Source organism: Haplochromis burtoni, unplaced genomic scaffold, assembly GCF_018398535.1.
Source record: "Haplochromis burtoni strain Fernald_Lab_line unplaced genomic scaffold, NCSU_Asbu1 Contig_468, whole genome shotgun sequence".
Classification (NCBI taxonomy): domain Eukaryota; kingdom Metazoa; phylum Chordata; class Actinopteri; order Cichliformes; family Cichlidae; genus Haplochromis; species Haplochromis burtoni.
Window position 1 is genome coordinate 262,125 of NW_024582829.1, and position 13,608 is coordinate 275,732.

A 13,608-nucleotide genomic window follows, 5' to 3' on the forward strand; every position below is an offset into this window, starting at 1 on the left:
GGGTCAAAGGAGCCATTTGGAAAGGACTATTTTTTTGTTGTTTTCACTCTCTGTATTCATCCACATTTCCAGGAGCCGGAGAGAGTGAAGTGCTGAGAGATTTCACTTCTGTCAGAGCTACGTTGGGTTAGAGTGTTAGATCCAGCAGTAGTTAAAAAGAAAAAGAGAAAACAGAAATTTTAAAAATTCAGCATAATGATGTTGCTCGGCAGGGGAGGCATAGTCTGTAAGTCTGAATGCTGTGTACAGTATATTCATTCATATTTGATCAAAGCACTGGCTTTTGCCAATCCATAGAGGAAAGCAACATCAGTAATATGGCTTTGGGATTTTGTGTTTTCCTGTAGTCTTTATTTAAAAAGCTACACATATTCAGGTTTCTTCTGCATGACACAGTAGCAACAGACCTACTTGGGTGGATTAACTATAAAAGGAGATACCAGGATTATCTGTAACGCACAGGTTTATTGTCAAGGTTTCATAGTTGAATCAGGAAATGCACACGTAGGATCACACAGGGTCACGAGGCCAAACATTAACTTGTAAGTCTCCTACAGTTTCATGCAAAAAACACAATAATCTGTTCTGAAAGAATCAAACAGTTACATCAGAAGACTTAGTGTTGTTTGTTTTTTAAAAAAGGAAAGAAAAATGGACAAATCTCTACGTAGCATCATCTCACCCTTTTTCTCTGCCTTTCTTCTGCACAGAATCATATTTCTTCCTTTCTTGTACTTTCTCTCTTTGGAGTACAGTACAGCCTTTAAAGTGCTTTTCTCCTCATTGTAACAAGACAACAACATCTCAAGCTCTGGTTTAGGTTTATGTACTGGAGTCCCTTGGGATCCTCTTAAATCTTAGCAGATGGTCAAGAACTGCACTTGGAGTATCTGACTTGCTAGTCCTCTGGGTTAATTCCTACTAGTAAATGAAGAGCATTTACTGGGCACATAGTGGTAACTGACATCCTTTCAAGCAGTGAGAATAGTGGGACACGGGATGGGATTCAGCCCCCGAGAGGGGTGTCAGCATCTGAGTGTCAGATGCTGACAGCTTGGCCTGCTGCTCCAAGCAGAAAAGTAGCAGTATTGTATCTTTGTGACCTTGGTTACTTCTGCTGGAGGCTCCAGGCATGTCAGTGGCAGCCCTGGGTTTCTGTGACATGAGACTCGCAACTGCTACTGTAGATTAGTGACATGCTCAACTGGCTTAGGTCAGGATTTATAAAGACTTAAGAGTTAAGAGGATAGATCTCAATATCCAAATATGCAGTAATCAAGGTGAGAAAACACATATTTAGGGTGTCATACTCTACATACAGAAAAAAAGGCCAAACTCCTGCAATTACCCACTCGTTCTTTCACAGTGCCTCTGTAGTGGTGTATGAAAGCAGCCTTAGCCTTTAAAGACAACGAAAACAGAACTGATCAGCTCTGATAATTAGTATATGTGGAAAAAGTTACCATATATAATCCTAATAATCATATAATCCTACCCTTTAGGCAGGCTTGTTTGCATGACTTAGGAAAATTAGATTTTAAGATTTCTGTAATCATTGAATGACTAATTGAGATGAGGTTTTTTTTCCTGTTTATGCGCCTCATCTCACTTTACACATTAAAGTTTAACAAGTTTTATGTGAAGCATGATGCAATTGCGCTTTTAGGAGTAGCAGCACAGTAGGAAGGATGTAACACTGCTATTAAAAAATGTCATCATATGCACTCTTTTCTATTACTATATTTTTTTAAATAAAAGGCTGGCAAACTGCTGAAGCTCGAAGGGACGAAATGCTTCGCAGAAAAAAAATCCAGGTCTGTCAATTTAGTCTGTTGTTAAATGTCAAGCACCTGGCTTGTAGAACTGTAATAATTAGTCCATTAATATATTAGGTGATTAAAGCAAATTAATTGATATTAGTTTAATAACTTCAGTCACTTGTATGCAAACATTTAAAAACATTTGCTGACTTCACTGTCTCAAATGCATAGCTTTCTGCTCATCTTCTCTGTTTTTAGGCATACTAATTGCAAAAGCTCTTCTCCAAGGGAAGCTGGGGACATTGAGAGAGAGTGGTCCATGGTCCACACGTCCATTGTCGACACTGCTGTAAGGAGCAGCAGCCACTAGGTGGTTGGCCCCTTAACCAAATGGTGGGCAGCAGAGGTGAAGGGAGCCATCAAGCTGAAGATGGAGTCCAAGTGAGCTGTGGTGGCTTGTGGCAGCTGACGGTTACAGACAAGCTAAGTGGAATTTGCATATAGAAGTAGCTGAAGAGAAAACTGGGATGTGGGAGTAGTTTGGTGAGGCCTTGGAGCAAGATTTTCGGTCATCCTAGAAGGAATTCTGGGAAACAATCAGGTAACTCAGGAAGGGCAAGAGGTCTAAGGAGCTTGGAAAGAAAAGCGTCTGGACTTCTTTAAGTTGCTTGAAGACGTTTCACCTCTCATCCAAGAAGCTTCTTCAGTTCTAGGTTCAAATGGTGAAGAGTCTGAGATTTAAGCCTTGTGGGAGTGCCCCCCCCCCAAGAGGGACAATGGACCCCCTAATGATCCTCTACCTAATCACACGAGCCAAGGTGCGAAAACAGGTGTAGGTCACAATCAGTTCTTAACTTTTATGTATAGAATTTCTAGGTGGAGCCTATTGGCAAAAGGTTTCTGCATTGGCGGCCTCAGGATCACATTTCTTCTCTTTGCAGATGATGTCATTCTTCTGCCTTATCAGGCAGTGACTGCCAGCACAAATTAAGGTGGTTTGCAGCTGAGACTAAAGCAACTGCGATGAGAATCAGCATCTCCCACTTTAATACACTGATGCTCATTCAGAAAAGTGTGAAGTACTAACTCTAGTTACTGTCAGATGTATTCGTGCCACAGCTGCACTCCTGCAGGAACCATATGAGGTGGTTCGGTAAACTGACTAGGATGCCTTGTGGACACCTCCTAGGTAAGACATTTTAACCACGTGCTACTAGGCCCACACTGCAGAGATTATCCCTCTCAGCTGACCTTGGAAAGCCTCGATGAGCCAGAGGAGATGGCCCGGGATAGGGAGGTCTGAGCGACTGCTGCCCTGTGATCCAAATCTGGATCAATGGCAGAAAATGCATGGATTGTTTGAGTACAGGTAGCCATGCTGTCGGGCACACAAGTCTTCTCTAGTTCCACTGATCACCCAAGACTTAAAACAACTCAAGACTATGTGCCTGGCATGGGTCTTTGGGTTGTGTTTCATAAGTCACTTTCAGTGTCACTTAGCCTTTTAGTCCTAAATAAACACTGACTATATTTGTTCTGCTAAGTGGAGATTTCAATTCTGCTCGTTTTGCCCACGAAAACCTCTCTGCTAAATGTCTTTTTCACAGACTCAAATGAACGGCCATCCAGTATTATGCAAAAGTGAATCTCAGAAAATATTTACTGACACACCCTATCATAAGTGTGAATAATATAGTTCAAATTTCAGGCACTGGCATGGCTATTGCTTAAGAAAATGCACACAAAAGCACATGCTCTTGTTAAAAAATAATGAGAAGAAATGCCACAAATACTAACAAAATCCTCTGCAGGGTGAGCATTAGTCTTCATTTGAAACAGGTATTTGGAGTGAATAGTGTCACTTAAAAAGCCTTTAATAGCACTTAGTCTAGGGTGCAAAATGGGCCATTCAGCCGCAACCTTCTCCAACTGCAATTTCACACGAAGATACTGTGAATGTTTTGATTATAAACCATTGCCCTCAGCTTCCTGTCAAGAGTCTGCATTGACTCAGTATAAAAATGCAGCGTTTAGGGAAGCTGCCCATGCGAGAAATTTGTTAATTAACAGTGTGCCCGACTCAACACTTTCTGTGGTGAATGGAACTCATATCTATACTGTTACTTACAAAGCTGTCACAGAATGATTATGAGCTACTCTCCTATTTTTCTGACTGACTGAACATTTCAGCAGTACAGTGAACACTTGCTACATAGTTAGAAATGTTATATAATAAACTGGCCTCAAGAGAACACTTGAACCTGACTATTAAGCAAATATAGGACAGTTGAATGTGAAGGATATTATGGCTCTATGCATTATGTTGCTCTTTTTCTTACAAATACAATCATTAATCAGCTTAACTTTATATTAGGGTAGGTAACAGTGTGACATTAGTAAAATAAACTGAAGTGCTCATCATTGAGTCATCATGAAGGTCTTCAGCCTTATCAGTCTTTTTGAACTTTTAGGGTTACTCACTATGTGCTGTGATCCACAAAACAGATGTTTTAGTGTGTGAAACTTTACTTTCCAGTGTAATTCAACAATATCATGATGTACAGTATTCTGGTATTAAATTTAAAAAACCCAAAAACCTTTACATTGCTCCTTTGCCAAGCTAGCCGTTTGAATAAAAGCACCGGGGAGTCAACAACATAAAGTAGCTGACCTGAACACTGGGAGGCACAATAACTCCATGCTATTAAGGCTAAATTATATCCCCTAATTAATTGCTGCCTTCTAATCCATCAATGCAATAGAATATAAGTGCAGGTACACTAAACGCCAACCGTATTCTGTACATTAATAATGTATACATTACAAGTTATACACGTGTTTGCTTCAGTTAGCCTGTTACTCGTGGCATTTTACACATGTCAGGTTTATGATGCGCTGCAAAGTACCAGCTTAAAATTGTGAACAGGACCTGACTGGAGTCTGACATTCCCAGTGGTGAGCTGTATGTCTGTGGAGAGCACTGAGAATCAACTACTGCTGACAGGCTGTAGTCTTGACTGGCAGAGTGCTGGAGTCATGAGGTCTGGGGGACAAACAGGGGCAGAATATAGGGAGGAAAAAATAGAAAAAAGAAAACACAGCAGCTATCCCCATTAGAAGCTGTCAGGAGCAGACCTGACACTGCCTGTGCTACTTTGAGTTATTTTGTGGGCATTGCGACTGTGTACAATTTGATCAACGATTCATGATAAAATGCACGTGTACTTGATAATAATGCAGAAGGCTGTGTGAAAACCGATAAGAATGACATATCATCTATCAAATTAAGTTCTGCATCATCCCAGCGGTTGAACCGAATAACTGAAACATATCTTTTGGTATACCTTTGATTCTTTCTCACATTTCTCACATAAAAGGGCCAAAGATTTGGCCTATCACTGTGGCAGATAGCTTTGTCTGGATTTCAGTGACACCGTAGCTTTGCTTTTCAGTAGCCCAATAGTACCAGCTGAAAAAAGGAGTAAATCTGTGAGAGGGGAAAAAAGGTCAATCATTCAATAGAGAGAAAAAATAGTATTAGCTAGGGAACTCTTTGTTTCATAAAAAATACTCTACTGTCTGTGTAGCATCTGGTGTTGATAAAGGATTATATTGTTTTGATGAACAACATGATTACTCAAGCGGGTTAATGGACAGTGGATCTGCACATGGATTATATATTCCATTATATGCCTGCAGGGGCAAAAACATGCAAGTGTGAGAGAAGAAATATCCTTTGTTACGGAAGAAGGACAACTTGCTGTTAACCTTTACTGTAAGACACATTATCTGGAATGCTAAATTAGGAAACAATGAAAAAACACTACACCTCAATTATTCCTGCACATTTTATTTTAAACCCCAAATGTTGTTGGACGTCAAATAGGCTAAACAGTTCTCAGGAGTGGACACTGGTGACCTACCTTGCTTAAGTCCCTGTAAATCACAGCAGGGAATATTAATCGAGATTAAAAGGATTACACAGAGTGAGCAGGGGACTAGTTAACTTCAAATGACGAATGCATTAGGTGACTGTCACACGAATGCACTGTCAGCTTTATAAAAAGCTTTAGAAGGAATTATCATCTGACTGTTCCAACTAAAATATCATTAAGTATTATGATAAAATGATTTTATAACGACCCTGCCTCTAATTAGCTACTTAGTTGGTCTTTTATCATAAAACATGATCATCTTTTGGCTTTGGATTGGTGTAGGACAAAACAAAGCAATTTGATGACATCATCTGGAGCATCAGAAAAAAAAACGACGGGCATTTTTTCCCCCTCTAACTAAAAATTGATCAATTAATCGACAGAATTGTGTGCAGATTAATCGATAATGGTGGCTAACTGCAGCTCCCACTAAAACCCAAAGCTGTCCCGTTGTCATGATGTTATACAGCAGTTACAGAGCATAAATACATCGGCGTTAACAACAAAGGCGACATAATAAGTGGAGCAGAAAGTGGAGATGGGACTATTCTCCTACCGTGGGCACTTTTACACCTGGTAAACAAAGCAAGGCAAAAGATCACAGCACTGCAGTTAATCAAAGCCAGACGCACGGATTCTTTTCGAAGCATATCCTGCAACGAAACTCGAAAACACGTCCTTCTACTTATTTGAGCCAACATCCGTTTGAAATGTTGTCACACCGTTACTGCGGATTTCACGCCAACCTTTAAATAGCCCTACAATAGTTAGCAGCTGATAGTGCAAGCTAGCTACCGTCCCTGAACGCACAGCAAAGGGTTAATAATAAAGACTCGGGCCAAAGAAGATATTGTTATATCCTGCTGTCATAACGTTACACGGTACAAAGGCAGAAAAAAATCTCCTACAACAAAGACAACCCGACTCACCATAGTAAGAGGTGGGGATGTCCGTTTTTCTAGCCATGGCACTTAGCAGGACAGATGCAGCACCGTCGTCTTGGTTTTGGAGACTGCATATGAGAGACGAGGTGAACCCCAGCTGTTTCAATGCCTCCCAGTAGTCCCGTCGTGAAATAAACACAGAGGTCTTGGGCTCTTGGTCGGAGGATGCTTCGGCCACGCAGCTGAGCGTCAGTCGTGTTTACAGCGCGACGTCATTAATTATTCCAAAACGGCCTTAAAGGGGACGCTGCGCACCCCGGGCCCCTGTCCCGCTTCCCTTTGTTACATTCAAAGCTCTCTCACACACGCAGGATATTGTGCAGTTTGGGCATCAGGCAGCAGCCGATTTAAGCAGCTGGTGAACTGCTAGGCAGGAGTTAGCACGCTTCCTGCGCCTGCAAAAGGAGTAGCCGCTATTTGTGTTAATTAATAATACAGTCATTTTTGCAGCTAGTATTTTTAGGCAGTGGCCACTCTGTCCGCACTGAGCCGTCCAGTGGAGAAACACTGACCTCAGCTGGGTTTTTCGTCACATTGCACATCTTCCTGAAGCCACCAAAAGTGACAGAAAACCTGCCAAAAAAATCTGAGAGGTTCAGGTTTGCAAGGCATCGGTTTTTAAATCAGGTCTGACACTTGTTAAAAATCACCTAGTGTTCGACATTGGAATCACAGTCAGCCTTGAAAATAAATGATGCTGAGGAGGCCAGCTGCACAGAACAAGTACAAATACCTTTGTGAGCGCACGGACAGAGATAATAAACTGCAAAACGTGTTTGCATATTTTGAGAAATATGGTGAAAGAAGGCCACTTCTCAGTCTTGCACTCATGGAAAAACATTGATTGTGGGTATTGTATGTCCACTCAGGATGTGGAGACTAACCAGGAAATCAATGAGCAGAAGAGTTGATTGGTCACCATATCTATTAAAGCTGCAACCTCAGAGATCAGCCCTGGATGTTACCTCCATTATAATGGAATATAATCACCTTTTAATGACAGTATATCTGAAATGTTAATACCTAATGAGAAACTGGACCGGGCATTTGTATTAAACTGACATCTAAAAAGTGATGTCTCTCTTAGAGCGCTGTGGATGAAAGTAATGAGAGCTCAGGCTGCCAAAGGCTGGTCATTAAGAAGGGATTGACTTCCCGGGGACAGATTGCATGTTGATGTGGCAGATTCACTGCCAGTAGCACACCAGGAGAATCAGAATCACATTATAGCCAAGTGCAATAAAGTAAATGTAGGACAATTTGTCTTTGTGACATTGGTGTAGGACAATAGTTTCTCAGCTTTTTATGGATGAGAACAGTTTAAATGAAACAACACAGAGATCCAACCGAGACCCTCAGGCGTGACTAATATATATATATCTCGCCTGTGTTCCCAGCATAGCTTGGTCAACAGAAGAACAGAATTTAAGTGCTTGTGTTTCAATCTTAGATTTTTTCCGTGCTTTATATCTTTGAACTTCTTTTTTATCAGTGCCAGATGCCTTTGGATTTTAAATAGATTGAAAAAAAGTCAAATGGAGCCTATTTTTAAAGCACTGCTAAAAACATGTTTTTTTTGCTGTGAGTATTTCTACATTAACTAGTTAATAATAATAATAATAATAATAATAATAATAATAATAATCATCATCATCATCATCATAATCATAATCATAATAACAATAGATTGCATTTATATAGCGCTTTTCGAGACCCTCAAAGTGCTTTACAATTCCACTATTCATTCACACACTGATGCAGGCGAACCACAGTTGTAGCCACAGCTGCCCTGGGCCAGACTGACAGAAGCGAGGCTGCCATATTGCGCCATCGGCCCCTCTGGCCATCACTAGTAGGCAGTAGAGTGAAGTGTCTTGCCCAAGGACACAACGACCAGGACAGACAGAGGTGGTGATCGAACCGGCAACCTTCCGGTTACAAAATGAGATCCCCAACCTCCTGAACCACGTTCGCCCCAAATAGAATCGAATGTTGTCAATATTTGTGCATTACTAAATCTGAAAAAAGAAAGAAAAATGGTCTTAATAACGAAAGTGAATCTTTAACTTGCTATGTGTTTAATGATAGAGCTATGAAGAAGTTATCGAATCAAGCAAAGAATCAGTTTATTGGCAGCACTGGGAAAGCTCATGAACCCTGCGAGGGCTGAATAAGAACAATAACACGATTCGTACAGTAGGTAGACTGTGGCTCCCTGCTAACTGTATTATCCAGAGTTTCCATTTGCATCCATCTCCTCCACTGTCATTCAGTGAAAGAGATGGATGCCACCAGCTTGCTTATTGCATAATCATGAGGGTACAGAACAGATGCAGTCACATTTTACGCTGTTTGCTATCTGTTTTTTCCCACCTTATGAAAAACAGGTAATTTCTTTATCCACATCAGCTCTCCTCTTGCAGCTCGGAGAGTGAGTTTTTTTTTTTTAAACTTTTATAATCAGAGGCAGAAGGCGATGCTTTTAACACAATCACCCTTTGTCTTTTTCTTTCAGTGGTTACAATTGCTGCAGTTTCAATCAACTCCGCAGACACTTACAAATTGAAACCCTCCATGAGTTCATTCATAAAGGGTAATTTAGTGCCAATGTACAGACCGAGCATCACCGTACTGATGAGCAAAACAAGTATAGAGTGCCGCAGGTCATTGGTATAGTGTTTTTTTCAATCAGTTGGATAAACACAACAAATCTGAGAGACATACATTGCACAATGGGTAACAGGAAATTGCATCTGTGATTGGTGAGGATGCCGGCCGAGGAGTCAATGATCTTTGTGTAAGGGGAGACAATTTACAAAGAGAATGGACACTTTGTGTTTTCTGGGTTTCACAATGCCAGAGCTTGTATCCAGCTTTTGATACTCTCTCTTTTGTGTGATAAGTATAGGCTCCAGTGTTTGCCTGGGAGAGAGAGAGTGCAATAACATTTTAATTGCCACACCAACACCTGCACCATTCTTATCTTCAGGTGCATTACAGACTTATTTTGGTAATACAGCTAAACCGGTGCATTGGTTTTTCAAATCATTTATAAGGATACTACTGGGTATTTCACTTTCTTCACTATTATTCATCACTTTGCAATAATAAGGCAATAATTATAATGTTATATAAAGTATCTTTTTGTCTAGGCAGCTCTGCTGGAGAGAAAATAAATTGTCATTAAACCAGTGAATATACATGAAGATGCTCAGCTCTGATTCATTTACACTGTTGTCAAACTTTTCAGCGTTTTACTCTTTAACATAAACAACTTTGTTAACTGGGGAGGTAAGAGCACTGTCTCGACTTTCAGCTTTTTAGATGTCACCCATGTACTCTTCAAACTGGGGACAATATAACGAGTAATTGCTATTGGCACAGCAAACAGGTGCAAAGAGAGCAGATTATTTCCTTCATATTGTGTTTGGCTCAACACAGCCAGACAGCTGCCTGGCGCCTCACCGAATAGGAGGTCGGAGTTAATTAAAAAAGGTTTTGTTCCACAGACATTTGCCTTGCTTTGCTTGCCGTGTGCTCCCTGAGGCTGTGTTTTGAGATGCGTTTGAGACCTCGGGGACTCGTCTAATCAAAACACACAGACTGCTAGCCACCTAATCCTCTGGATTCACGATAACAAGGTGCTGTATGAGACACTGCTCCTTGGTGTTGCAGATAATTTGGCGTTTACAAATAGTCTACCGGTGGTGTAGGCTTCTATCATCTAGTGCCACAGCAAAAAAAGTCAATAACAAAACTCTTTACAAAACTAAGGTGTGAATGTTATACTGCATATCCATTGCAGGTAATCATTATTGCCTCAACCTGCAAGCTGTGGTTGTTTCTGTTATATAATTCATTTTAACTTTGGCACTGCTCTAAACTAAGCGTGGTAGGTCATACGATATCATAGGTTTTCATCTCTTACTGGCCAAGTAGACTATAATATAACTCACTTCTTTAAGCTGATCTTTTGTTAAACACAAATGTTCACACATGACAGTATCTTAACTTTGGAAATCTATGTAGGACTTAATTTAAATTATACTGACTGAAATCAACAAACATGACCTGACAGTGTTGTTCTCAGAGGCTTAGGTTAGTAAATGATTGCTTTGAATGTCTATGGCTGAGGTACACTATATAACAAAGTAAATCAAGCCTTTTTACATGGGTTTTCAAAAACAGTTGTATCTGTCTAAGTTGTACAGTATTCGCTTATATATAAATACCAATGTCTGTCAAAACTAAATATACTCTTACTGCTTCCATAGGAGTTAAGAGGACAAGTAGCAGCCTGGTGCTAATCAAATGCGTTTGGTTAACTGACCTCGAGCAAGTGTGAGCACATCTATAAATGTTTTGAAAATATGTTGGTCTGGATCATTCAGACCACAATCTTCCTACAAGTGGACGTTCCATCAGGTTCCCTTAGACACTACGAGCCTCTATTAGCATTTTAAGTGCTACAGTTCAACACTGTACAATTAGAGGAAGTCTGAACAAGTATTGCTCACTTGTAAGGTTTGCCAGGAGAAAACATAATCTCTTTACAGCGAACATAACGGCAAAGATTTGTAAAGTTGGATGTAAATAGATCAGAGGACTTGCTTCTGAGACTGAAGTGGAGATGCTTGGCTATAACGCACAGCATTCAATTCAATTCAATTCAATTTTATTTATATAGCGCCAAATCACAACAAAAGTCGCCTCAAGGCGCTTCATAGATACAGAGAAAAACCCAACAATCATATGACCCCCTATGAGCAAGCACTTTGGCGACAGTGGGAAGGAAAAACTCCCTTTTAACAGGAAGAAACCTCCGGCAGAACCAGGCTCAGGGAGGGGCGGGGCCATCTGCTGTGATTGGTTGGGGTGGGAGAAGGAAGACAGGATAAAGACATGCTGTGGAAGAGAGACAGAGGTTAATAACAGATATGATTCAATGCAGAGAGGTCTGTTAATACATAGTGAGTGAGAAAGGTGACTGGAAAGGAAAAACTCAATGCATCATGGGAATCCCCCGGCAGCCTACATCTATTGCAGCATAACTAAGGGAGGATTCAGGGTCACCTGGTCCAGCCCTAACTATATGCTTTAGCAAAAAGGAAAGTTTGAAGCCTAATCTTGAAAGTAGAGATAGTGTCTGTCTCCTGAATCCAAACTGGAAGCTGGTTCCACAGAAGAGGGGCCTGAAAACTGAAGGCTCTGCCTCCCATTCTACTTTTAAATACTCTAGGAACAACAAGTAGGCCTGCAGAGCGAGAGCGAAGTGCTCTAATAGGGTGATATGGTACTACAAGGCCATTAAGATAAGATGGGGCCTGATTATTTAAGACCTTGTATGTGAGGAGCAGGATTTTGAATTCTGGATTTAACAGGAAGCCAAAACAGGAGAAATCTGCTCTCTCTTTCTAGTCCCTGTCAGGACTCTTGCTGCAGCATTTTGGATCAGCTGAAGGCTTTTCAGGGAGTTTTTAGGACATCCTGATAATAATGAATTACAGTCGTCCAGCCTGGAAGTAATAAATGCATGAACTAGTTTTTCAGCGTCACTCTGAGACAGGATATTCCTAACTTTAGAGATGTTGCACAAATGGAAGAAAGCAGTCTTACATATTTGTTTAATATGTGCATTGAAGGACATGTCCTGGTCAAAAATGACTCCAAGGTTCCTCACAGTGTTACTGGAGGCCAAGGTAATGCCATCCAGAGTAAGAATCTGCTTAGATACCATATTTCTAGGCTTTTCAGGGTCGAGTACAATAACCTCAGTTTGATCTGAATTAAGAAGCAGAAAGTTAGCGGCCATCCAGGTCTTTATGTCTTTAAGACATTCCTGCAGTTTAATCACAGCAAAACTAAAAACAGCACCTCAGCACAAAGGGCTCATATCTGCTGAATGTCAAACACAGAAGTGGAGGGGTAATGATTTGGGTTTGTTTTGCAGCCACGGGACTTGGTCTCTTTGAAATCATCAAGTCGACTGTAAAGTCCACCGTGTACCAAACTATTCTTGAGTCAAATGTGAGACCATCTGTCCAAGAGCTAAAGCTTGGACAGATGGTGTCCAAGCTTTAGCTTAAACTGAATCTGCTTTTTCAAATAGCTGCATCTATTCTTTGGATGTCTTGAAGCACTGACCCTTTTCCTTTCTGGTCTATGAGACCTTAATACCTAACACAAAGCAACCATGACTCTTTCAACATGGAGCTTATGTCGTTGCATGCGTCTTCTCTCACTGTTTTATTTTGAAGGTGTCAACAGACAAAATCTCAGTGAGTGTTTCACACAAAAATAAGTCAGGAAAAGTAACCATCTTTTTGTGAATCTTCTCACATTTGGTGTAAGTCATCTTGAGACCCTTTAGATTAATCTTGTCATCTTTTGCACGTTTGAAGCAGAATCTCAGCAACTGAGAGGTTATAGGAAACATTTGATGTAAAATAAAACTGGAACATAAAATTATAATGTGGTTATGCAATATCACTCTGTCTTTTTAAATATTACTTTTTCTTGTGTCCTATGCTATCAAATTATGTGGTAACACATTGAACCATATGACACATTGCACTGTGATGTAATATATTGCATTATCTTGTGTCATCTTGTATCTTTTTATATTCTATATGAATCAACGCATCTCTCTTTCATGCAGAGAATGTCTGAGCTAATTAGTTCAACAAGGCAGTTTTGTAAATCCAGGCCAAAAACATAAAAGAGGACACATGCTGTTCCCATCGCTTTTAAGGAGGCTATTCGGATTTTTTTCTCTTTTTTTAAAGATCATCTTCTAATTGTTGTACTTTGAGTTGTTTTTTCACATACATTTATTATATTTATACTAGAGTTTATACTAGAAGAAGCCTATAAAAAGATGGCTCCTGACTTGATTCCAGCTTCTAGCACATAGGTGTCAAACTCTGGCCCGCGGGCCAAATTTGGCCCGCAGCCTAATTACATTTGGCC

The 13,608-nt window shown here is 40.4% G+C and overlaps 1 protein-coding gene across 4 annotated transcripts in view; it reads right to left on the reverse strand.

Moving 5' to 3' along the window:
- Positions 1–7,082, reverse strand: part of slc44a5b (solute carrier family 44 member 5b) — a 43,489-nt gene extending 36,407 nt beyond the window's left edge. Inside the window, exon 1 of one of the 4 annotated variants that reach the window (XM_042213681.1) lies at positions 6,625–7,081. In XM_042213681.1, the coding sequence (XP_042069615.1) occupies positions 6,625–6,661 (37 nt within the window). In that variant the 5' untranslated portion in view covers positions 6,662–7,081. Of the gene's footprint in view, positions 1–6,624 lie in introns of all 4 variants that reach the window. The other 3 variants (XM_042213682.1, XM_042213680.1, XM_005946503.3) reach the window with 3 other exon arrangements.
- Between the last annotated feature and the right edge of the window lie 6,526 nt (positions 7,083–13,608).